Genomic DNA, 26526 nt, shown 5'->3' on the forward strand with positions numbered 1-26526 from the left:
CTACCATCAAACCCGCCCTGCAGGCCAGAGTACTGGGTGTCATTCTGGACTCCAACCTATCCTCTTCCAGCCCCAAGTCCAATCTTTAACAAACTCGTGCAGACTCCACCTCCGCAACATCGCCAAAATCCGCACGTTCCTAACCCCAGAAACCACTAAACAGCTCATCCACTCCCTCATCATATCACGACTCGACTACTGCAACTCCCTCCTCACTGGCCTGCCTCGCCGCTGGCTATCCCCGCTTCAGTCGATCCTGAATACGGCTGCCAGACTCATTCACCTTTCCAACCGCTCTGTCTCCGCCACCCCCCTCTGCCAATCCCTCCACTGGCTTCCGATTGCGCAGCGGATCAAATTCAAAATCCTAACGCGGATGTACAAAGCTGTCCACCATACTGCCCCGAACTACATCACTGACCTAATATCCAAGTACCGCCCAGCACGCACACTCCGCTCCTCACAAGACCTCCTTCTCTCTAGTTCCCTGGTCTCCTCCTCCCATGCCCGCCTCCAGGACTTCTCCAGGGTGTCACCCATCCTCTGGAACTCCCTGCCCCAACCCATCAGATTATCACCTACTCTCCTCTCCTTTAGGCGCACCCTGAAAACCCATCTCTTCAGGGAAGCCTACCCCACCCCCTGCTAACTTGCCGACCTCCTCCACTCTTCCTACCACTCCATCCCCCACAGCTATCTCCTCCTGTGCCACCATCCCCTCCCTCCTAGATTGTAAGCTCGAAAGAGCAGGGCCCTCGATCCCCTCATGTATCGCATTGTATTGGTATTGTTCTGTCACATGTTCTGTCTCCCTTTGTAATGTACAGCGCTGAGCGAACTATTGGCGCTTTATAAATACTGTATAATAATAATAAAAATAATAATCAATAGTTAAGTTTGATACTATGTACATTTTTTATGTGCTGTTGCAGTTCACATTTATCACAAACAGATGTCCAGCAAGCGCTGCAGTGGTTGACATTACAGCCTAGGTTAGCAAAAAAATTGCTCATAAATGAAGTCATATCTGCAAAAATGTGTTGCAGAGCTTACCTGTGCTAGGTTTAAAACCTTTTTCCAATACAGAGATCAACTTGTATGCACTCACTATGACAGTTTTCATGTACACCTAAATGCTTACTAAATAGTGCTGCAATTGATATAAAGGGGAGTTTACTGTAGTAGTATAACAGGTTTCAACACTTAATATGCTCATATAAAGCTGACACTTACAGTTTTCGCCTTATTAAGATGTGACATTCGGATGTATCCTTGGTCGTTGCGCTGGAGGTATATAAGATATATAGGGAAGCAGAGCCAGAGGTAGATGCATGGAATCCATACCAGGACTGTATTCTGGAAGCACTTGGTGAAATCTGGGTTTTCTGTATACCAGGTAAGATTTGCATCCTACAAAAAGAAAAACAATTAAAAATTAAAGGTGAAAAGTAGAGGGGAGTCAAAAAGTGTTTGGTACTTGTGTAAACTAAAAAAATATGCAACACCAGGGCTACAATACCACCAAGAACCAGGTATCCAATGTGTAATGACCAGAGAGAATTAAAGCCTAGAACGATTTAGCAACTTTTTTAATAAAAACTCTACAATCTGCCTACCTAAATCGTTTTTTACATTGTAAAATGACATACAAGGCTTTTATTTGGCAAGGGATCTTAACTGCTTTCCGACCGCCCTATAGCAGAATTACTGCCACTGGGCGGCAGGGCTGCACAAAATCATGTATATATTACACATGATTTGCATTTCCGGGTAGAAGACACACACACACGTCGCCATTGGCGACTACAGATGTCAATCACTGGGTCCCGGCCGGAGATTCCCCGCCGGCACCCGACAATCGCTGAGTATCACTGACAGGGGAGAGACCTATGTGTAAACACACAGGTCTCTCTCCTGCGAGCAGCAACATGCTGCTGTATTTCTCTGCACAGCAGAGGGCAAGTGGTTAATAAATAATTAGCAAATGCACAGCAGGGAAATACACAGCAGTATGTTTCCCTAGTAAAACACACACAGCACACTTAGTAAAACAGCACACAGTTAACCCTTTGATCAACCCAGATGTTAACTCCTTAATGCTCAGTGCCATTAGTAGTGTCAGTGCTTTTTATTGGCACTGATCACTGTATTAGTGTCATTGGGATGTCAGTGGCAGTTAGTCAGTTCTCCCCACCCCCCACCTCATGTGTCAGTATGCCCGCAGTCCCGCAGATTGCCGCCATTACCAGTATAAAAAAAATCATATTTTAAATATTCCAGTATATATACTGCCATTTGTAGACACTATAACTTTCATGTAAACCAATTAATTTACATGTATTGAGATTTTTTTTTAGCAAAGATATGTAGCAGAAGACATTTTGGCCTAAATTTATGACAATTTTATTTTTTTACTGGATATGTTTTATAGCAAAAAGTAAAACATTTTGGTTTTTTTTCAAAATTGTTTTTTGTTTTTATAGCGGAAAAAAAAAAAAAAATCGCACAGGTGATCAAACACCACTGAAGAAAGCTCTATTTGTGGGAAAAAAGACAAAATTTTATGTACAGCGTTGCATGACTGCACAATTGTCCGTTAAAGTAACACAGCGCCGTTTCGCAAAAAATGGTCTGGCCAGGAAAGGGAGTAAATCCTCTGGAGGGCATGTGGTTAATAAATAATTTTCCCATGTTATTAATTATAATTGATTATAAAATGTAAAGTCTTTTTGTTTTATCAGTTTGTAACTGTAACCAGAGAAGTGTTTTACCATCACAAAAACGCATTGAACATATCAAGGAGTTGGAGGAGGAAACAGCCATGGAGAAGTTTCATGAGACTGTAAGGAAACAGAAGATTGATAACAGAGAAACACAGTCAGGAGTAATAATTTATGAATGTGAAGCTGAACTGTTTGTGACATTTGCACTATATTAAGCAGTCCTTAGAAGCACCAATTAATATTGTGAGTGCTATGTGTATAATTTTAGATGCAAACGTCTGTGTCAAGTTTAAAGATAGTGAGTAATTCACCTTGTAGAGGTTTCTGTGTATTTGATCCCAAGTAGTAAAACGGTCATAAATATGGTGAAAGGCAATTTCATTTATTAGCATAATTTTCTTGGTTGCAAGAAAAATATCACACATTGGTAAATGTCCCCCAATGAATTTGAGTTATTTTTATGCATGCTCATTTCAGGTATGACAAAGGGACAGATGCTAGGCACTATGGACTATGAACCTACTGTAGCACCTTAGAAGGTTTTCAGCAATGTCCTTTGCTAAGAGCAGCAGTAGTTCGTCTCCCAGGAACTCAGGAGTCACCCTTGAGTGATGAGCTCACGTGCGTTCATATCCTAGCCCGAACCCATCTGAGCCAGCCCTCCAGGAAGCTGTCAATGTACTGTGATAATCATATGTGGCCAGGGAATTCCCAGCCCTGCATTTACACACCCACTATATATGGGTGGCTGCAGGACAGACAAAGCCCTGGCTGCAGATGATTGCCCCAGTTGCGTCACGTTCCAGATGGGCTGGCTCAGGTAGGTTCATATTAGGATTTATTATATAAATGGAAAAAAGCACAAAAATTTAAAAATAAAATCCATATTTTCTACTTTCTTTTATGTTATAAAACATGTCCAAAAAAAAAAAAAAATACCAATAAGTGTATATTAGTTGGTTTGTGTGAAAGTTATAGCATCTACAAACTATGGTATACAGTACATACTGGAATTAACGCAACTACAGACGATATACTTGTAGTGGCGGCTATGAGCATCTTATAGTGTGGCAGTGATCCTGGCACCAACTGACACTGGCTGGGAGACACTGATGTCGTTAGTAACACTAATACAGTAATCATATATAATACTGTATACAGTACGGACAATGGCTGGGAAGGGGTTTACATCTAAGGGAAATCAAGGGGTTAACTGTGTGCCTAACAGGTGTAATGTGTATATTGTGTGCTGCTTTTTCTCTCAGATCTGGCTGTTTTTTCTCCCTGCTTTTCAGGAAGAAACAGCCAGATCGCTGTTCTGTGTACACAGAGTTTGTAAACACAGAACACTGTACTGTGATTGGACAATCAGCAGGTTACAGCCAAAATCATTGGCTGAAACCTGCTGACAAACTCCTGCTGTGTTCAATCACAGCACAGATCACCATGACGGTTACATAGTTTCATAGTTATTCTTGCTGGAAAAAAAAAAAAAAAAAAAGACAAAAGTCCATCCAGTTCAACCATTAAAAAAAATAATATAATAATATGTTATAATCCTATACCCACAGTTGATCCAGAAGGCAAAAAAATCCCAGCAAAGCATGATCCAATTTGCTCCTGCAGGGGAAAAAATCCTTCCTGATCCCCCGAGAGGCAAACAGATATTCCCTGGATCAACTTTACCTATAAATGTTAGTATCCAGTTATATTCTGTGTATCTAAGAAAGAATCCAGGCCTTTTTTAAAGCAATCCACGGAGCTGGCCAGAACCAACTCTTGAGGGAGTCTATTCCACAGCTCTCACTGTGAAGAAACCTTTCCGTGTTTGGAGATTACATTTATTTTCCTCCAGAGTTAGAGTGCCTCAGGGTGAATAACTCTCCACCGAGTTCACTATATGAACCACTGATGTATTTATACATGTTGATCATATCCTCCCTTAATCTCCGCTTCTCTAGAGAGAATAAATTCAGTTCCTCTAATTTTTCCTCATAGCTGAGCTCCTCCATGACTCGTATCAGTTTAGTTGCCCTTCTCTGTACTTTCAAGTTCCCCAATGTTCTTTTTGTGAATTGATGCCCAAACCTGAACTGCATATTCCAGATGAGGTCTTACTAATGATTTGTACAGGGGTAAAATGCCATGCACAAAACCAGGAAAAAAAAGCTGCAGCGTACCCGCTGTGCCGCTTGCCCACAGTATATGTACTATGGCAGGAGGCAAGCAGTTAAACAAAACAAATAAATACAGGGTTATTCAAAAAGACAGAGCAACTAATTATTTCAAACTGTATGGGATAGAAGCAGGGATATATCGGCGGCCAAAATGTATCAGCCGAAAATAGTGTTATTGGCATTTTGCCTATAGGAAAAAAGGTGCCGATAATGGCCGCCAAAAATGAGTGATTTTCCACGGTTAAGGTGCATTTTTCATAGGTCATATGACTCAGGCCTGGTTCACACCAATGCAATTTGCGTTATGCCCATTTTGCAGTGCGTTTTGCATGCATGTTTTTGATGCATTTTTTAAAGGATTTTTTTTTTTTGGCCAGTTTATTGATGTGCAGATTAAAAATGCATCAAAAACTCAACACGTGCATTTTCAAAGAATTTCAGGCATGTTTCACACCAATGCAGCTAGAGTTTTGTCTATTTTTCAATGCTATTTGCAGTGCGTTGTGGTCACTTTTTTGATGCGTTTAGAATGTTTTCTTTTTTGCCAACTTGCTGCTGGGCAGGTTAAAAACGCAAAACACACAAATGCAGATTCACAGCAATGCAAAAACAATAAGTGTATATAGATTTGTTTGCATTAAAGTTATAGCGCCTACAAACTATGGTATATTTACTGGAAGATTTTTTTTCCTACTACTGGCTGTGTGATCAGCAAATTATAATGGGACTGTGATAGTGCGGCAAGCAATGTGACACCAGACCTTACCCCTGCGATTTTTGTCCCACCTATGCCTGCAACTCGTCAAGAGTCATCAAATTGTTGAAGCTTTAAGTAACTAGCGACCAGCTGATTTGTGTGTTGCAAGAAATGGTCTACCTTTTTGATGTGTGCTCTGCAACACATGGTGCATGTCCAATTCTTGCTAAAAACACTAACGCGGCAAAATGCTAAAAATTGCTAATGAAAAAAAGCTGCAAAACTCAAGTTTTTTACGCGGCAACGCTACTGGCATTTTTAGAACATCCAGTGTTAATGATCCCTTACAGATTGTTTGAAATAAAACTCTGAAATCTGCTCCATCTTTTGGAAAAATCCTGTACATTTTCGAAGCATGCTTAATTTCTTCCTACCCCGAGTAAATATTTCAAGCTTTCTAGCAAGTGTAAACCTGTATAAAATAATGGTATCCAAGTTAGTGGAGCTGTTCAATGCCGGCATTCAGTGCTATTTATATACAACAATGAAGTTTTAGTAGATCTCTCCACGCAAGTGTGCTTGCAAAATGAACAGAGTTTTGCTTAGTCATGCTGTGTCAGACAACACAGGCAGCACATCCCATCTGTGTGTGGAAACAGATTAAGGAGCACATGGGAACACCACACAGCGGGAAACCTATCGGAGCTACTGAGCAACACCTTCGTTCACAAAGACGTAGGACTTTTAGGCTAGGTTATTATTATACAGGATTTATATAGCACCAACAGTTTGCGCAGCACTTTACAAAATGAAGGTAGACATAATAGTTACAACACAATGTGGTACAAGTGGAAACAGAGGGCCCTGCTCCTTAGAGCTTACAATCTAGGAGGAAAGGTTGAGTGATACAAAAAGTAATAGCTGTGGGGCATGAGCTGATGGAGGAAATAAAAGGCAGTTTACTAGGTAGAAGCAGGATAGGCTTCTTTAAAGTGAACAGTTTTCAGGGATCGTCTAAAGGTGAATAGATTTGGAGATAGTCGGACAGATTGGGGCAGGGAGTTCCATAGGATGAGAGAGGCTCGGGAGAAGATATGGACATGAGCATGGGGAGGAGATGACACGGAAACTAGAGAGCACAAGGTCTTGGGAGGATCGAAGAGAGCGGTTTGGTAGATATTTTGAGACCAGGTTAGTGATGTAGCTGGGGCAGAGCTGTGGATGGCTTTGTAAGTAAGTTGTTAGTAGTTTGAATTTTATTCGTTGTGCGAGTGGAAACCAGCAAAGGGATTGGCAGAGAGGGGTAGCAGACACTGAACGGTTGGTAAGGGGGATGAGCCTGGCAGCAGTATTTTTGATGGACTGGGTGGGGGGGATAGCCTATGTAAAAGTAAGTCAATGACAAGGGAGTTGCAGTAGTCGACAAGAGAGATAAATAGGGAGTGAATTAGGAGCTTTGTGGTATCATTAGATAAAAAGGGGCATATTCTGGAGATGTTGCGGAGGTTGAGGCGGCATCATTTGGACAGGGATTGGATGTGGGCCTAAAAGAATAGTTCAGAATCCAGGGTTACCCCTAGCACTCTGGCATGCGGAGATGGGTTGACAGTGGTGCTATTGATCCTGACTGAGAAATCAGGGGAAGAAGCACGTGGGGGAGGAAATATTATGAGCTCAGTTTTAGATAGATTGAGTTTTAGGAAGTGGTGTGACATACAGTCTGATATGTCTGGTAGTAAATCGATGATATGTGAGGAAACTGATGGGGTGAGTTGAGGAGAAGAGAGATAGATTTATGTGTTATCAGCATAGAAATGGTATTGGAAACCATGGGAAGCTATCAGCTGACCTAAGGAAGAGGTGTAGATCAAGAATAGGAGAGGTCCAAAGACAGAACCTTGGGGGGGACCCTGACAGTAAGAGGAGTAGGAGAGGATCACATCTATCAGCTGCTGTGCCTGCTTTTTCATGCAAGAAAAAGTTTGCTGATGTTATTTCCCCCAACCAAAAATGCACCGTTTTCAGATGCATGACGTTGCCATTAGGAATGCATGGCAGCCCCATGCTTCTGTAAAACAGCAGTGTGGTTTGGCTGCATGTGCAGAAAAAGGTGCAATTTATAAGCTGTCCTGCATCCAAACATTTAGGGATTATAAAATATGGAAAGAATACATGATTTGCAGGTGTGAAAAATACATGCTTTGCGTTGAAAGTGGAAGCGGTGTAACATTCTCTTGTTTCTGCTGTTCGATGAGACACCTAGCTAACAGGTGGGAAGCCTCACTTATGTCATTCACTGCAAGTGCTGCTAGAAATATGGAGCCATGTCAGAGCTTACTGAGTTTCAAACAGGGCAAATTGTTGGTGCCCACTTAGCTGGTGCCTCAGGTACTGAAGTTGTCAATTTATGTGAGGTGTTGCGAGGTACAGTATCAAAAGATTGTGATGGAATATACAGTTTCTGAGAAAACGTCACCTGAGAAGCATAAGCGTGGTCGACATGGTCAACTGACCAAAAAAAACAAAAAGGACATTGCACAGGATGACTGGGAACAACTGCTTCAAAAGTAACTACAGAGCTCAGTCTCACTTTTCCAAAGCCCAAAAACTGTGTGGAGAGAACTCAATAAGCAAAACATTCACAGCCAAACCACTAGTGACCAATATTAATGCTCAGAAGAGGAGTGTGTGGAGCAACACCCATAAATCGCGGACTGTCGATCAATGGAAGACTGTAATATGGTCCGATGAAATCGATCTTCACGCTGTTCCCAACCACCGGACGTGTTTATGTGTGGTGTAGAGAGCATTTGGATGATCCAAAGAGGACTGGGAGAATGTCATATGGTCAGATGAAACCAAAATAGAACTGTTTGATTGAAACACAACACGTCGTGTTTGGAGGAGAGATAATTCTGAGTTGCATCCAAAGAACACCATACCTACTGTGAAGCATGGGGGTGGCAACATCATGCTTTGGGGCTGTTTCTCCGCAAAGGGACCAGGACGACTGATCCATGTACAGGACAGAATGAATGGGGCCATGTATCATGAGATTTTGAGTGCAAACCTCCTTCCATCAGCAAGGGCATTGAAGATGAAACGTGGCTGGGTCTTCCAACATGACAGTGATCCCAAACATACCGCCCGTGCAACGAAGGAGTGGCTTCGTAAGAAGCATTTCAAGGTCCTGGAGTGGCCTAGCCAGTCTCCAGATCTCAACCCCATAAAAAACCTTTGGAGGGAGTTGAAAGTCCGTGTTGCCCAGCGACAGCCCCAAAACATCACTGCTCTAGAGGAGATCTGCATGGAGGAATGGGCCAACATACCAGCAACAGTGTGTGCCAACCTTGTGAAGACTTACAGGAAACATTTGACCTCTGTCATTGCCAACAAAGGATATATAACAAAGTATTGAGATGAACTTTTGATATTGACCAAATACTTATTTTCCACCATAATTTGCAAATAAATTCTTTCCAAATCAGCCAATGTGATTTTCTGGATTTTTTTTCTCATTTTGTCTCTCATAGTTGAGGTCTACCTATGATGCCAATTACAGGTCTCTCTCATCTTTTTAAGTGGGAGAGCTTGCACAGTTGGTGGCTGACTAAATACTTTTTTGCCCCACTGTATAATCAGCACTGATGGATGCTGATAGGTTGCACTGATCAGCGGAACTGATGAGGAGGCACTGCTAGGCAGCACTGATGGGCACTTATGGGGCTGCAATCAGGGTGCCCTGATTATCAGTGTAAATGTTCTGTGAGAATCGCCGGTTACAGTCTCTCTTCTCCTCACCTTCTCACAGCGTGTGAGAAGACTGGCGATAAACAGCAATTCTATTTACACTGATCAGCTGTCACTGGACACAGCTGATCACATGGTAAAGGGCCGCTGTGATTGGCCCTTTACCCCTTTCTGTGATCAGCTGTGTCTGAAGGATACATCAATCACAGAGTTCTCCCGATGTGTGCCCCGGGGCGTGCAGGGGGCAGGGTTCTGAGAGTACATCTATAGACACCCTCCTAGAACCAGCCGACCACACTGTAGCCGTCTTTTGGCTATAGCCCAGTTGGAAAGTGGTTAACAAAGCCAATTTGTTTTAGGTATATCTGCATCACCCACACCAGAGTGAAATAGAAAATGGTGCAATGTCTGTCCAAAATAACAAAGGGAATGCAACAGTTTTCAACATATAGAACTGCTGCAGATCCCAACCAAGTTGGACCTGTTGTGCAGGATGTGCTCAGATATGGCATTAAACAGGAAGCAGGCCAGTCCTAGATACAGAGGAACTAAACTCTTTAAGCAACATCAAAAGAGAAGTGTGGGGTTTCTGTTTTCCCCAAATTATACTTACCTAGGTGGGGCTGAGCAGAGGCTCGGGGCACTGCTCGAGGGGGAGGAGCCAGGAGCACCGGCAGAAACCCAAAAAGAAGAGGATCAGGGCTGTTCTGTGGAAAACAACTACACAGAGCAGGCAAGTATAGACATGTATGCTTTTTTTTTTTTTTTTTTTTTAAATAAAAAACTTTAGTGTCACTTTAAAGTTGGGATCTTTCCCCAGCCTGGACCGGCTGAGTTACGTCAGTCGACAGCGGGCTTCAGCCTGCTGACAGCTGAAAACGGGTTACAGGAGTGTAGAACGAACTGCACTCCTGTGATCCACAGGAGAAGTACGGCCTTAAATGGATCGGAATGTATATTATATTTACTTGTATTAACTTTTTTTTCCCCAGTTGCTTCCTTGCTTCTGGCTTAGAACAAAATTATGTCATATATCCCTGGAGTCTTCATGGGCATTTTTTTGCTTTCATCTGGAGGAGGAGTTCTCATCTAAGCACACATCTTCTGACTGCATGCCTGAGCTAAGGAAAGATGAATCATCTGCCCTTACTCAAGATGGCTGTGACTAGAAATGCTAAGGGGTGGGGCTTTTTCAAAGTGATTTATCAACAATAAAAGAATTTTGATGTGGATGGATGTGGGAGAATTCTTTGAATATTAAAAATGAAAATAGAGTTTTCAGTTTGTGGTTCTCTCATACAGTTGAGTTTCACTTTAACAAAGGCGCTTTCTGTCCATTTTGTTAATTAGAGCATCATCCACTCCCTTTTCTAAGTGTACAAGAGCAGTGCAGGCTTTATGTCTGCACTACTCTTTGTTAAAGGGTAACTCCACTTTCATGGGGAAAAAAAAATAGCAAATAAAAAAATTATATAGCATAAACAATTGATAAACAAGCCATATTGTAATCGAATTTTAATAAAAATCAACTTTCCTTTTCAATCTGCAGTGCTGTAATTTTCTGTAAAATGCCATGCAGTATGGCAACCTTAAGGCGTTCTGTACACAGATGGCTATTTCCTGTTTGTGTGATTGGCTCAGTGATTTTCCCAGAAGCCTGCATGTAGCTACAAGTCACATTTTGGGCATCCTCTACAACAAAAAAAAAATTTGGCAGTTTTGGTAATACACTTCCATAGGGAAATCAAGAATAAAGAGATTCAGACCATGCCACCTGTGACAAAAAAAGCTCTCCCGTGTTGTATTAGATGGGCAGTAAGCCCATTGAACTAACCCATTTAAGAGAACACAGGACTGCTACCTGTATTTGAGGTGCCATTAAGAAATAACGGCACCACAAGCGAGTTGCACGTTTTAGCGCATTTGCAGAAACATGTTTCCGCCACACCCAGGTGTAAATGGGGCTTCAGCATTAATGAAATGTGGTATAACAAAAGGCAATTAGATACACCCTGGATTAACATTCTACAATGTTCTTTCATAGACATTTTAATTGCCAGTTATATTTTGTGTCTTTAGAAACATCCAGCCCATGTTGACATTTTTCATATATATGTTAAAATTACTTAAAACCCTCAAACATTTTTTTTCTGAAAGCAGAGACCCTGGAGAATAAAATGATGGTTGTTGCACGTTTATGTCACATGATATTTGCATAGCCGTTTATCAAACACAAATTTTCAGGAAAACACACACACTCAAAAGAAGTGCAGGGGAAAAAAAAACAAAAAAAAACAAAAAAACGAACAAAGTTTGCCCACCCCCTAGATCAGGGGTGGGCAAACTTTTTGACTTGAGGGCCGCAATGGGTTCATATATTGGACCCGGGGGCCGGACCAAGAGTAGATGAATGATGTGTATGTGTCATCCATAGTAAGCATAGTAATATTCCCCCATAGTAAGCATAGTAATTCATCCCCCATATAGTAATTCATCCCCCATATAGTAATTCATCCCCCATATAGTAATTCATCCCCCATATAGTAATTCGTCCCCCATATAGTAATTCGTCCCCCATAGTAATTCGTCCCCCATAGTAATTCGTCCCCCATATAGTAATTCATTCCCCATATTAATTCATCCCCCATATTAATTCATCCCCCATATTAATTCATCCCCCATATTAAGTCCCCAAGTCCCCCCTGTGTCAATTCACTTACCTTTGCTCCGCGCGTTCCTCTCGCCGTGTTCCCGCGCCATTCCGGTGTAGCATGAAAATCTGTCTCCTATGAGGATCTGTCCCCCTCGACGTATCTGCGCATGTGCCAGTTTCAGGCATTAGCAGCCGATCGGCGATCTCCGGCACATGCGCAGATACGTCGAGGGGGACAGATCCTCATAGGAGACAGATTTTCATGCTACACCGGTCTTCAGGGAGGACTGTGAGAGGAGCCTAGCGGGAGCCTAGCTCCGCGGGCCGGATTAAAAGGTCCGCCGGGCCGTAGTTTGCCCATTGCTGACCTAGATGGATGCAGTATCATCCCAATACTGTAGTTGTCCCCTGCCAGCTCTAAGACCGAGTACCAAGCGATCACATAACCGCTGATTGCTTGGTCTTCAGTAAGTAGAGAGCGGCAGCTGTCAGTCACTGGATCTCTGCCCTGCCCCTCCAGCATTCACTGGAACGCTGGACTGTGGAGGGGGCAGGAGTGGCTGGCTTAGGTCCTCAGCGCATCGCTGAGAGCCTGAGCCAGCTGCCAGTCAGACATCTGGCCGAATCTCAATATTGTCAGGATCCTTGAAGAACCTGGACCAGCTCTGATGTCAGCTGAGAGCAGACTTTACAGCAGACAAAACAGGCCCATGCAACAAGTATAAAGAAGGGCTCCATAGAACCCAGAGGTTTAACCTAAAGCACCTTATACCCAATACTGGAATCACATGAGGCCAGAACAGCCACCTGGTAAAAAAACTAATAAACATGAACAGAAAACAAAGTGGGAGCAGTGAACAGGTACGAAACATCACTTAGATTCTTTTCTCGATTCAGGATGAGAGCAAAATGATCCCCTCAGAAAGGAGCTGCTGGAGTGCAGTGTATAGATCCACCTGTTTTTTCGGCAAGTTTGAAGGCATGAAGTGGAGGTTGGGAATGGAACTCTAGTTTGTATTCCCTGAATACGCCAATGTAAACCAAGACATCTGAAATGTGCATGGACCAGATGGCCAAGAAGAAGTACAGTAAAAGGACACAAAACACCCTCTCCTCTATTCCTGGGTTACTCTGTATTGCTTGCCAAAAAACCAAAGGTCTCACAGAGTGAGGTAGAGTTAGAGGGGTGCACCCAGAGGGGCTTTTCCTGAATATAGGAACATATAACTCATGGTTAAGACTAAAGATCCCATGTCCTGTACTGTACAATTAAGAGAAGCCTTTACAGAAATAAATCACTAAAGTAATTTAGGTACATTTGCATTTTTAATATGAATCAACATGCCAGTTGCAGCTGTACAAGCACAAATTAAGCTGGTAACGTTATATAACTGAAAGAGCAAATATAAATAGTGCACTAAATAATGACATCCAACAGATGACTAAGCTTGGAAAAAATGTCACAGGATTGAGGAAACCATTTGTGTTGTAGACAACACAAAAATAAAAAAATTGTCAATAAAGTACAAGAGTGAAGTAAATTAGCTACTGTATATACCTGCTGTCAGGGTCATAATTGCTACTGAGCAGCCATCTCCTGATGACCTATTTCAGCCTGTCACCAAAAAAGCCTGTCCTCATCTGAACCTCCCAGGCAGCTCACTAGGCTGCCTTCATAGATCTGCTGTTATCTGCTCTGGGTAATGCAAGTAAGATGCAGTTTGAATGCAGTAATAGGATTAATCATGTATTTAAGGACATGATGCATTTAAGTCAAGGTACTGATTGTATGTTTTAGCAGGGTGTTTTTTGGGTCCCCAGCTCTACATATGTTCACTACTTAAATTCCAGTGCCCAAGCATCACCAAACTAACCCACATAAAATGTGGCATATCTTCTCGGAAAAATGTGAAAAGTGACTTATGAACAGAGACCAAAGCTGGTAACTACTTGTAGCTGTTATGACCACAATGCCCCCTTTCAGACATGTTTTGAGGGAGAAATCTATCAAAGCTGTAATAAACTATCTAAACCTTCAAGCAGAACTCCAGCCAAAAATAAGATAAAACAAAATATAAACCATTAAAAGATTTAAAAAAAAAGAAAAAAAAAAAGCTATACTTTTTTCTGCCACTAGATGTCCTCAGTCTCATGGTCAGCTACATTCTACTCACATGCTCTGAGCCCAGGTTGTCCTGGACCCATCCCAATCTGTGAATGGATACTGAAAGGAGAAGCTGCACCGTGTAAGCTTCTCTCTGCTTTCTCTTCCTATCAGCACATGAACTGAATGGATCTTTGTGCTACTTCAGGTACTTACAACACTTACATTAAAAACACATTTAGCCCTAGTTCACACCAATGCAATTTGTCATGCGGTTTAACAGTTTCAAATCGCATGACAAGTCGCACCCCATTGTTGGCAATAGAACCGTTCAAATTGGTGCGACTCTGACTTCGGCAGAGTAGCAATGATTTAGATAGTAGTTCCTGCACTACTTTTTGCAATTTCAAGTGCGATTTGCACAGACATCTGTGCACAAAGTCAGAAAAATGTTTTCTTCAAGTTGCACTAACATGTGACTGAAATCATGTGACTTCAAGGTTAGTTGCATAATTTCAAAGTTGGATCCAGTGTGAACCTGGGCTTAATAAAGATTAAAGATTACAGATCTGCATTAATTTGTGTTTGTTATATTTGCCTGGAGTTCAGCTTTAAATAATATTGAATTACTAAACAGCTTCCTTTTTATTTGTTTTAGTCAGTGTAAGCACATAAGAAATTTCAGGAAAAATCTATGTTTTAGAGCTTTTCCTACTCTGTGCAAAGGAAGCTTCACCCTCTCTTCAAAACAGCACACTCCCTTTTGTTAGCCCTTACTAATTAAAGCCAAGTCGAGAGCACTTTTTTCCCCCATATCACACAGGGAAAGTTGTCTTCAGTCCGAAATTCCTCAGACAGTGATTCCATAACAGATTTCATTATATAGGGGGGCAGCACTTTACCAACCCCATAAAAGTGATCAGGCAGCTTAACAGCTCCATCCCTGGTCAGCTCCTACATGAAAGCCCAGAAATGGAATTTAAAACAAGTTTATGGTTGCTATTGCATCTGTAAGCTTGTTTAACACTTACAAGACCATGTAGGACATGTCCTTGGCAGTGAAAGAGACTAATTACAAAGGAGATCAGGGATGAAAACTTTTGCATGCCTTTGCGTGTTCTTCTAAGGAAAATACTGGAGTAACGAAATCCGGCTAAAAAGCTTAGAACAGATAAATAAGCCTTGCACCGTCACACCAAGTGAATGAGTAAAGAGCCCAGTTAAGTAGAAATATACCTTTAAAAAAGCTTAGATTGTCATCACTCCTACACCTTTTAAACAGCGCTGGCCAGGACCCAGAAGAGGGATCAGAGAGGCAGGTACATCTCTTTTATGAAAAAATTTCAAGAATTAAATTTATGGAAAGAAAGGGCCTTTTATATCATCTAAGAATAGTCTTGCCCGGAGTTTAGCTTTAAACAAGACAAAACACAAGTAAACACGGCAAAACCTACTTCAAAGGAGCAACATATAAATGCAGGAAAAAGTGGTTTGTGAAGCAAAAAAAAAAAAAAGTTGTTTATACTTCTCAGATCACTTTTGCGTTTAGGAAAGCTAGACACAGGTGTGCCAGTGTGAATGAAATCTTGAAGCAGAACTCCGAGCAAACTTTTTTCCATATGCTTGTTGCTGATCCCTTACCTTAACTGAATGTGTCCTCCATCTTCTGGTTCACTCAGTAGTTGCTCTGAAATAAGCTGATGATTTTCAAATAAAATCATTAATCCTTTGTGGTGTTCGTAAGACCAGTGGCTGCTATTCCTCCAGCCACTGGTCTTGGCACAGCCCCTCTGTAGTTCTTCCTCCAGGAAACAGTGACGTATTTCCTCCCGACTCATTGTAGTGGGTGGAGTCAGACTCCTGTCTGTACCTCCGAGCCAGGAAGTGTTCTAAGAATGACTGCTCAAGGCACTCTGGGTCTGTCCGCCTCCCATAGCTTCAGCTAGTCTAGTCTCTGCACCTTCTCTACTAGTAACAGTATATATATTATTCATACTAGGGACGCAACCCTACATTGGTGACCAAAAATAGTGTTACTGGCATTTTACGGATAGGAAAAAAGATGTCGATAATGGTCATCAAAAACATAAATTTTAACCACGAATTTGTTGTGATTTTACCTATGATTTTGCTACATTTTATCCCTGATTTTACCACAATTTTACCTGTGAATTTGTAGCAATTTTACCCGAAATTTTGCTGCAGTTTTGCCATGATTTTACCCGGAATGTTGCTGCAATTTTGCTGCCATTTTACCCACGATTTTGCCTGGAATTTTGTTTTTGATGCATTTCAGGCCTGGTTCACACCACTGCAGTTGCACTGTGTTTTGCAGTGCATTTTTGATGGCTTTATTGATGCGTCTTTTGCATTTTTTCTTTTGCCAACTGGTTGCTGGGCAGATTAAAAACGCGAAACGCATCAAAAACATAACACGTGTTTTTTTAAGCAATTTTGCGTTTTCAAGGCATTTCAGGATTGGTTCTCAACCAATGCAATTTGTGTTTTATCCATTTTGCCATGCGTTTTTGTTTTTTTGCATGAATGTTGATGTTTTTGATGCATTTTTTTTTAATTTTTTTTCTTGCCCAGCTTGTTGCTGGACAGAGTAAAACCGCAAAACACATAAAAAATCTAATACGTGCGTTTTTGATGCGTTTTCAATGCATTTTAGGCCTGGTTCAGAAAACCCGCCAAAACAATGTTAGTTTGCATGTTGTCCATTTTGGCTTTTTTTATGTGTTTTGCGTTTTTTTGAATTTTTTTTGGCCAACTTGTTGCTGGGCAGATTAAAAAACGCAGATTAAGGCTTCATTCACACTACAGAGCGTTCGGAATCACCACGATTCTGCCCATGATTTGAAAACACACTGTGAAAATGTAAAAACATGCGATTATGTGTTCAGGTGGCATTCGTTTCAACGTTTTTCAATGCGACAAACACACCGCGATTGCACAAACAAAATCGTGGGACGTGCGATGCCTGACAAACGGACGTGGCAAAAACACCCCTCATTTTCAGATGCCATTGAAATTAATAGCACCTGAACACGCGATTGCGCGTTTTCGCATTTTCAAATCACGCACAGAAACTCCCTAGCGTGAATGGAGTCTTAATCTCTCTTTTTGTATTTCAATGGTTTTTATTCATTTATAACAATTAACACAGGAGCAACAAATTATGCCCACGCAGCTATCAATTGCACATAGAAAAATTAGAAAATTAGAGAAAATCAGTGCTCTAACACCAAGAGGGCAAAAGATACGCCCACATAGGGGCTATCAATGGCAATTAAATAACAAAACATTAATATAACAGTGATAACTCAGACTAAAAGCAGCTATCCACTGCCACACCAAAAGCAAACAGAAAAAAAGGGGGGAAAGGAAGGATAAGTACAAAAGAAAAAAAGATAACCAAACCACGAGCAGGGATCCAAGAACGCCAAAGCCGAACAACATCACATCCCCAGGCTAGTCAGGGGGAACGTGGGAAAGGCATATTGCAACCACGGCTCCCATATTTTCAAGAATTTACATTGGGAGTTGTTGCAGATACTCGACATCTGCTCATTGAGCATCATAGTGGTCATACGATCCCGCAACTGTTCTACAGGCCGACAAAAACAAATAGGAAGCCAACTTCTGCTGATGAGCCAAGAGGCCTGGTATGGGACAATGAAGCAAAGCATACCGAGCATCCCGGCATATAGAAAGATGGAACAAGGTGAGAAGGAGGCCAAACACACGAGACCAAAAACGAAGCTGCCTCGGGCATGACCACCAGATATGCAATACATCACCACGATGGCCACAACCCAGAAAGCATCGATCACTGCAGGCAGGGTTCGCCTGTGCTAAACGAGCCGAAACCCAATACCAACGAAACAAAACCTCCAGCGTTGTCGTATTAAATGAGCATTTAGCTACAAGCGACCAGGCCCTATTCCAGTCCTCCAGATCCACTCCCAGGTCGCGCTACCACTGAACAACATATGAAAGAGAAGTATGCTTAATCTGTCTTTTTAATCTGCCTAGCAACAAGTTGGCCAAAACATTTTTCAAAAATATATTTAATTTAAAATAAAAAAAATAAAAAAAAAAAACGCAAAAACGCATTCAAAAACGTTCCAAAAACACACATGCAAAAATGCAAAATGCACTGCACAACACAAACTGCATTGGTTTTCACGTTTCTCTGAACCAGGCCTGAAATGCATTGAAAACTCAGCAAAAATGCAAACATGTTACATTTTTGATGTGTTTCATTTTAAAAACGCAAAAGACATGCAAAAACTCAAAATGCATGGCAAAAACGGACAACACACAAACTGCACTACTGTGAACTAGGCCTGAAATGCATTGAAAATGCAGCAGACACGCTTCAAAAACACACATTACGTTTTCTAAGCGTTTTGAATCTGCCCAGCAACAAAAAAAAAATCCCAGGTAAAAAAAAAAAAAAAAAAAATTGCGGCAAAATGCATTTATTGCACAGAAAACCGTGCCATAATCGCAGCAAAAAAAACCCTGTTTTCAGGTGCGCAGTTTCACGTTTTGGAATGTCCTAGTGTGAATGAAGCCTAACATCCTGGTGCTTTCTGTTCTGTTGTGGCCGAGGATGTGATCACATGAAAGCATACAAGCAATGGCGGCTGTTAGAAAAATAGGAAAAAGAATTCCAATATTTATTGTAAAAACAGTGGATAAACAATCTAATTCTAGACATGTGACTATTTATTCTAGGATTAAAAACAGAATGTCAGGGTAATTAGTTCCTTTTCTGTTGTAACTGGAGGGTGAGTGATCACATGTGAGGATAGCAGTGGTAGCTGGGGAATATATGTGGGCATTCCCAATGGTTGATGGGCAGTGTAGTTTTCTGAAAGGAAAGGATATGATCAGGGGCGGACTGACCATTCGAGCGCTCGGGCACTGCCCGGGGTCAGTAGGGGGCCCCTTGAGATGCCCCTGGTACCTTTTCATAGGCTTTTTTGGGTGTGGGTGAGGACACAGGGGCCCCATAATCACCCATTGCCCGGGACCCTTGAATTGTCAGTCCGCCCCTGGATATGATGTATTCCCTGCTGTTACACTTCCTCCTTGGCAGAGCAGATGCGGTTATTTTTTTAATTACAGAAACGACTTCCTGAACATTCAATTAGACTTTTCTCTTCAATGCTAAGGAATTTCACAAATATATTAACTGTTTAGTATTTTGTGTAGGGTGGTGTACTAATGGGTGATTTTTTGCCTATCCTGGAGCATAGCAAAGCAATAAAAAGTAATGTGCTGACACAGTTAAAGACACACACAGAAAAACAGCACACAGTTAACCCTTTGATCGCCCCAGATGTTAACCCTTCCTGCCCAGTGCCATAAGTACAGTGTCAGCGCTTTTTATTAGCACTGTATTAGTGTCACTGGGAATGTCACTGACAGTTCCCCCCCAGTGTCAGAATGCCTGCTGCAGTCCCGCAAAAAGTTGCTGCTCGCCGCCATTACGAGTATAAAAAAAAATAATAATTCAAGCATATATATACACCGCCATTTGTAGATGCTATAAAACTTTCACGTAAACCAATTAATTTACATGTATTGGGATTTTTTTTAAGCAAAGACATATAGCAAAATACATTTTGGCCTAAATTTATGACAAAATTGGTTTTAAATTTTTTTACTGGACATGCAAAAAGTCAAAAATTAAAAAAAAAAAAAAAAAAAAAAACACAAAAAAAAAAAAAAAACAAACAAACAGAGGCGATCAAATACCACCAAAAGAAAGCTCCATTTGTGGGAAAACAAAATACATAAATTTAATTTGGGTGCAGTGTTGCATGACCATGCTATTATCAGTTAAAGTAAAACAGCGCCATATCGTGAAAAATGGCCTGGTCAGGAGGGTGGGGGGGGTAAATCCTCTGGAGGGCAAATGGTTAAGGCCTAAATGCTGTCTTACGTTAACAGCTGTTCTCTACTCTCTCTCTCTCTCTAAAGCAGGGGTCCTCAAACTTTTTAAACAGGGGGCCATTTCACTCCCCCTCAGATCATTGGAGGGCCAGACTATAGTTTCAAAAAAAAAAAAAAAAACTATGAACAAATGCAGACATAGTACAGGAGATGACCAGAGACTGCGGACATACAACGGCGGCGGGAATACTGGGCCGGCCGCTCCATAAGACGCAGACATTTTCCCCCAAGTGTGGCTTATGGAGCAAAATAGTGCCCCATCATTGGCGTCAGTGGGAAGAAACGTGCCCCATCATTGGTGTCAGTGGGAAGAAACGTGCCCCATCATTGGTGTCACTGGGAAGAAACGTGCCCCATCATTGGTGTCACTGGGAAGAAACGTGCCCCATCATTGGTGTCACTGGGAAGAAACGTGCCCCATCATTGGTGTCACTGGGAAGAAACGTGCCCCATCATTGGTGTCACTGGGAAGAAACGTGCCCCATCATTGGTGTCACTGGGAAGAAACGTGCCCCATCATTGGTGTCACTGGGAAGAAACGTGCCCCATCATTGGTGTCAGTGGGAGGAATCGTGCCCCATCATTGGTGTCAGTGGGAAGAATCGTGCCCCATCATTGGTGTCAGTGGGAAGAATCGTGCCCCATCATTGGTGTCAGTGGGAAGAATCGTGCCACATCAGTGTCAGTGGGGGGAGGAATAGTGCCCCATTATTAGTGTCAGTGTGTGTGTGGGGGGGGGGGGGGGGTAAAGGATAGTGCCTCGTCATTGGTGTCAGTGGGGGAAGGGGATAGTGTCCCAACATTGGTGTCAGTGGGGGAAGGGGATAGTGTCCCAACATTGGTGTCAGTGGGGGAAGGGGATAGTGTCCCAACATTGGTGTCAGTGGGAGGAATAGTGTCCCTTCTTTGGTGTCAGTGGGAGGTATAGTACATCATTGGTGTCAGTGTGGGGGGGGGATAGTGCCCCGTAATTGGTGTCAGTGCGGGGGGGTAGTGTCCCAACATTGGTGTCAGTGGGAGGAATAGTACCCCATCATTGGTGTCAGGGGGGGGGAATAGTGCTCCATTGTTGGTGTCAGTGGGGGGAGGAATAGTGCCCCATCGTTGGTGTCAGTGGGAGGAATCGTGCCCCATCATTAGTATCAGTGACACCAATGATGGGGCACTATTCCTCCCACTGACACCAATTACACTTGCTGACCCCTGTTCCAGCATGGTGCTGCTGCAGCCAGCATACCTGGTTGCAGCAGCACCATCTGCACGGCACACTTACCTGTCAGCTGTCCTTCACTCCGGCCTCTCCCTCCCTCGATGTTCACGGAGCCGCTCGGCTCCGCCTCCTCACAGGTGATTGGCCGCCTGTGTGCCTTTCCTGAGCTATAGTTCTGGCGCCCAATTACCGGTGAGGAGGTGGAGCCTAGCGGCAGCGTAATCATGGAGTAAAGGAGTGGCCGGAGTGAAGGAGCAGCGCTTCCTGGACTGGATCGTCGTGGGACTGGGACACGGAGCCAGGTAAGATACAGCAGCCCCCTGCCCGCCCCTGTACTTAGTGTCCCTTCCTCGCGGCAAATACGCCCCTGCCGGCGGGCTGGATGTCCTCGGTGGGCCGCATGTGGCCCGCAGGCCATAGTTTGAGGACCCATGCTCTAAAGACTTCTAATCATCTTTGCAACATAGCAGGCAAGAAGCACCATTTTTTTAGTGTTTTGTGTAGAGTGATGTACTAATGGGTTATTTTTTTCGCCTTTCCCTGAGTTCTTCTTTAACATCCACAGAGAAACTAAAGAGATTCCCAGCTTGTTTGACACTTGTAAAGATTATGTTTCTGAAAACCTACTAGCCTACTGCGTACAAAGCACTTGAGAACCTCACGTGCTATGTAGCCTTCTATGATTAAGCCATGTTTAAAGGTGAAACGTGTCAGTTTCAAGAACTTTCACTTGGATTATAAATGGATGCACAGATGCGCATGTGACCAACCTGGAACACAATCAGTGTGCACTCGGGGTCACTCAGCTGCACCCACTTGCTTGTCACATTAGCAGAAGTGGCTGTGTCCATGGGCTCGCTGTGTTCTATTATGCTTGAATAGGCTGCCTGCACACAACACCTAGGGTCTAGAGATTCAGAAAAGAAAAAAGAAAAAAAAATGCTTGTTCATGGTATAAGGGCCACAGCGCCTGTTCTAATGAATCCTAATGGCTGACAAGGATGGGTGGTTATAGCTCCTTTTGTTGGACCACTATACAACAGGGGTTTGTCACAAAAAAAAATAAACAAATTAAACTAATAAACCCGCATTGATTGCAGGGATTGTGGTACAAGTGAGCTCTACAAAAAGAAAACACCTTTAGTAAAGTATTACGGCCAGTTCATACCACATGCAGTGCAGTGTTTTTTTTTCTGCATCAAAAAAGCATGGAAAGTAAGTTATATGGGTTCCAATTGCATAGTTCACACCAGAGCAGTGCGTTCCAGTGCTTTTCTTTTCAGTTCCAGAAAAAAAAAAGTTCAACATGATGCTTTTTTCCTGCACAGAACTGTACTTGAACGCAGTAAAAAATTTCAAAAAAGCACCGGACCCCAGTGCAGTGGGGAAAGAAAAAAAAAAAAGGAAAAGCTCTGTCTTGATGAAAATAAAGATTCTGCAATTTAAATACTTCACCTCCCCCCCCCCCTCCAAAAAAAAAAAAAAAAAGAAGAGGGGAGGAAAAAAAAAAAAAAAAAAAAAGTATCTGGAATGCATCTGGAAACACATCAAAAACTCACTGGAATGCATCAAAACTCATTAAAGTGCATGCAGAAATGATCTGGAATGAATCTGGGGTAAGGTTTTGTGGTAAGAACTAGCCCTCCGATCACCTGTGCCTGCTGCGTATTCTCTTTATAAGAAAATGTTAAGCCAAGGGTTGTCAGATAACAACATGCTTTATGAATACATCAACATAAAACCAAAACCAACAACAGGGAAACCACAATCCACAGATTTTTTCCATTCTAAGCTAGAAAGTAAATTCCTTTCTGTATTTCATACAGACACTGGAGGTCGCTTATTACTATACAGGATTTATACAACGCCAACAGTTTGCTCCACTTCCACTGAGCATGAATAAGCATGAGATACAAACCCAAGGCCTCTTGCATACTGCTGCCTAAGGCCTGGTTCACACCTATGTGTGTTGCAATCCGCTGCAGGAAAAAAGTCCCTGGCCCTTTCCAAAAATGCAGAGGCTGAAAACTCAGATGTGAACATGGCCCATAGGAAACCATGTTAAATGCAGCCGATTGTTTTTAATGTGCCTGTACACACAGATGAGCAAACGTGCAGCGTAAGGCCCCGTGTACATGGGACACTTCTGAACAAAGGAAACGGACTGCTAAAAAACGTCTGTTTAGCCGCGTTTGCATAACACATTTATGTGCATTTGCATTCTTTTTAAAGATGAGCACTGGAGAAGCTCCCAAATGCCCAGAATGCACTGAAAAGTGGTAAATTACTAACTATTTCAGAGAAATACAGAGAGTAGAAGCAGAGACAGCAGTATGTGTTGAAATTAGCTTAGGCGTGAGTTGCTCATTAACATTTATTTCCAAGGGTGGGAAAGGTGTCTGGTAGAGTGAGTCATTAAGGCCACCTGGCAGGGGGCCTTCATGAGGAATTTGAGGTGTGAATGGTCATTAACATATCTTTTTTCCAAGGGTGGGAGAGGTCTGAGGTGTGAATTGGTCATTACAATGTGTGACATGCTTGGTAGGAACATCCTGTGTTCAGTGTTTTGGCCATCTGAGTACCTTGAAAACGCTTCATGATGAAAAAAGACTCTGGACAGCATCAGGAACTTGTAGAGTTAAAAAAAAAAATTCAAACGCTTATAAACATGATTTGCCGCGTTTACAAGCGTTTTGCTTCTGATAAAATCAACTGCTGAACGCAAGTTTTCTACTTTCAAAAAGACGACTGTAAACTCAAATGCCTGTAAACGAAGAGGTGTACATGGACACATAGGAAAACATTAGGGTGAGTTCAGGGGCTGCTGAAAAAAAACTGCTGAACAGCTCCTAAACGTGAGTTTATCAGCTGCAGTGTACATGAGCCCGAAAGATGAGTAGTAATAAAAAAAAAAAAAAACCTAATTTTTGTTGCTTGTCAGTATTTTACATGTAATATGTTAATTTGAAGTTAAAATTCCAATTTGAAAGCTAGAACTTATTTTACTCGTGCATGCAAATACATAAATAGAAAGAAATTTTGGCCAGGAATACGGATATTCAAATATCAGTACTGTGTGCAAGTTCCTTAAACACACACCCGGGCTACAAATGTGGGACACTTCTGGATCTTATACACCTGGCTTCCAGCTCACACTGCACAAGCTTATTTGATAAAATATAATTTCAAAGCCCAAGTTATTCTCAAAAAAATTCACAAAAATAAATAATCAAATCACAGTTTTGTCCCCTTTTATTAAAAGGGATACATGGTCCTTGATCCTCTGTTTGGCACCACACAGTTATAGGGGAAAGATTAAACAAGCTCACCAGCAGGAACCAAAATAAATCCCTGCCAAGAAAAATTCCTACCACCAAAGACAGTCACAGTGCTCTGAGGGGAAAAAAAAAAATATAAACCAGAAAAAGTGTAAGAGGACACACAGGCTCATTTAGGTGTATGGGGCTGAAAAATGGGATTTTTGGTTAAAGAGGTAGTAAAGTGTCACAAAATAAACAAATAAACTCCCCCCCCTCCCATCCCCGCAAGATAATGGCATAATGTACTATTATGTATTGCATACTAGTGCATTATGAGAGACTTACCTTAAAACTAATCCCCCCAGTTCAGTGGTGCGCCATCATCGCTGACAGGGCTTCTATTTTCACCGGGTCTTCCTTCTGGGCTCGCAGGCTCCCAGCTATTTGAATAGCCAAGCTGCGATGAGGTCGCTCCTGTACACACACACACACGGGAGCCACAATGACGGCACAGCACTGTGAAGGGACGGCGTCACCAACTGCAGAAGTAGTGAATATCTCCTGAATGGTGCACATTAAGGAAGTATTCCTTGTACCCACATGTAAGATTTATTACAAGTTTACCTGTAGGTCAGCGCTTGACAAATTTGCTTTGAATCTAGTGCCAACTAAAAAAAATAAAAAAAAAAATAAAAAAAAAAAAACTTAGGAGCCAGTTTTTTTTTTTTTAGCATTTCGTGGGCTGACAGCACCCGGGACTTCATGTGATTTGCCACAAGCATAGCAAAACCACACCATGTTTTAGGAGCCATTTAAAATAATGGCACCTGATCCTGCATTTTGCAATCGCAGTCATTCTGCTGCAATCCCAAAACACCCAGGTGTGAGCGGAGCCGCCCTGGCTTAAACATATGCGATTCTAGATTTGTTTTGTCACAGATTTGCATGACAGGCTATATATTTTTTTTGTGTGACTATTGAGGTGGTTCACACAGATGCGATCCACACGCAGTGTATTTTGAGTGCCATTATGCAAAGGGTCCTGTGCGAGTTTGTAATGGTGCTTGATAGAGTGGCATGTAGAGATAAGTGTTCACATAGTATTGCTATTGACAGGCATTTTCCCATCGAAGTCCACGGGGCGCGGTTTTCCCCATAACGAAGTCCACGGGGCGCGGTTTTCCCCATAACGAAGTCCACGGGGCGCGGTTTTCCCCATAACGAAGTCCACGGGGCGCGGTTTTCCCCATAACGAAGTCCACGGGGCGCGGTTTTCCCCATAACGAAGTCCACGGGGCGCGTTTTCCCCCATAACGAAGTCCACGGGGCGCGTTTTCCCCCATAACGAAGTCCACGGGGCGCGTTTTCCCCCATAACGAAGTCCACGGGGCGCGTTTTCCCCCATAACGAAGTCCACGGGGCGCGTTTTCCCCCATAACGAAGTCCACGGGGCGCGTTTTCCCCCATAACGAAGTCCACGGGGCGCGTTTTCCCCCATAACGAAGTCCACGGGGCGCGTTTTCCCCCATAACGAAGTCCACGGGGCGCGTTTTCCCCCATAACGTAGTCCACGGGGCGCGTTTTCCCCCATAACGAAGTCCACGGGGCGCGTTTTCCCCCATAACGAAGTCCACGGGGCGCGTTTTCCCCCATAACGAAGTCCACGGGGCGCGTTTTCCCCCATAACGAAGTCCACGGGGCGCGTTTTCCCCCATAACGAAGTCCACGGGGCGCGTTTTCCCCCATAACGAAGTCCACGGGGCGCATTTTCCCCCATAACGAAGTCCACGGGGCGCGTTTTCCCCCATAACGAAGTCCACGGGGCGCGTTTTCCCCCATAGCGAAGTCCACGGGGCGCGTTTTCCCCCATAGCGAAGTCCACGGGGCGCGTTTTCCCAATGAAATCCATGGGGTGCAATTTTGCATTTAAGTTCATGGGGCTCAATTTTCCATTGAAGTCCACGGGGCACGATTTCCCATTA

At 42.8% G+C, this 26526-nt stretch overlaps 1 protein-coding gene across 2 annotated transcripts in view; it reads right to left on the reverse strand.

Moving 5' to 3' along the window:
- LOC149460927 (multidrug resistance-associated protein 1-like) overlaps nt 1-26526 on the reverse strand; it is a 382011-nt gene that overhangs the window by 322702 nt on the left and 32783 nt on the right. For both annotated transcript variants that reach the window (XM_089679079.1, XM_089679078.1), the window contains exon 2: nt 1234-1410. In XM_089679079.1, coding sequence (XP_089535205.1) covers nt 1234-1410 — 177 coding nt within the window. The remainder of the gene's footprint in view (nt 1-1233; nt 1411-26526) is intronic.

This window comes from Staurois parvus, unplaced genomic scaffold (genome assembly GCF_062004578.1).
Source record: "Staurois parvus isolate SC_StPar_1 unplaced genomic scaffold, SC_StPar_1.0 ptg000217l, whole genome shotgun sequence".
Lineage (NCBI taxonomy): Eukaryota > Metazoa > Chordata > Amphibia > Anura > Ranidae > Staurois > Staurois parvus.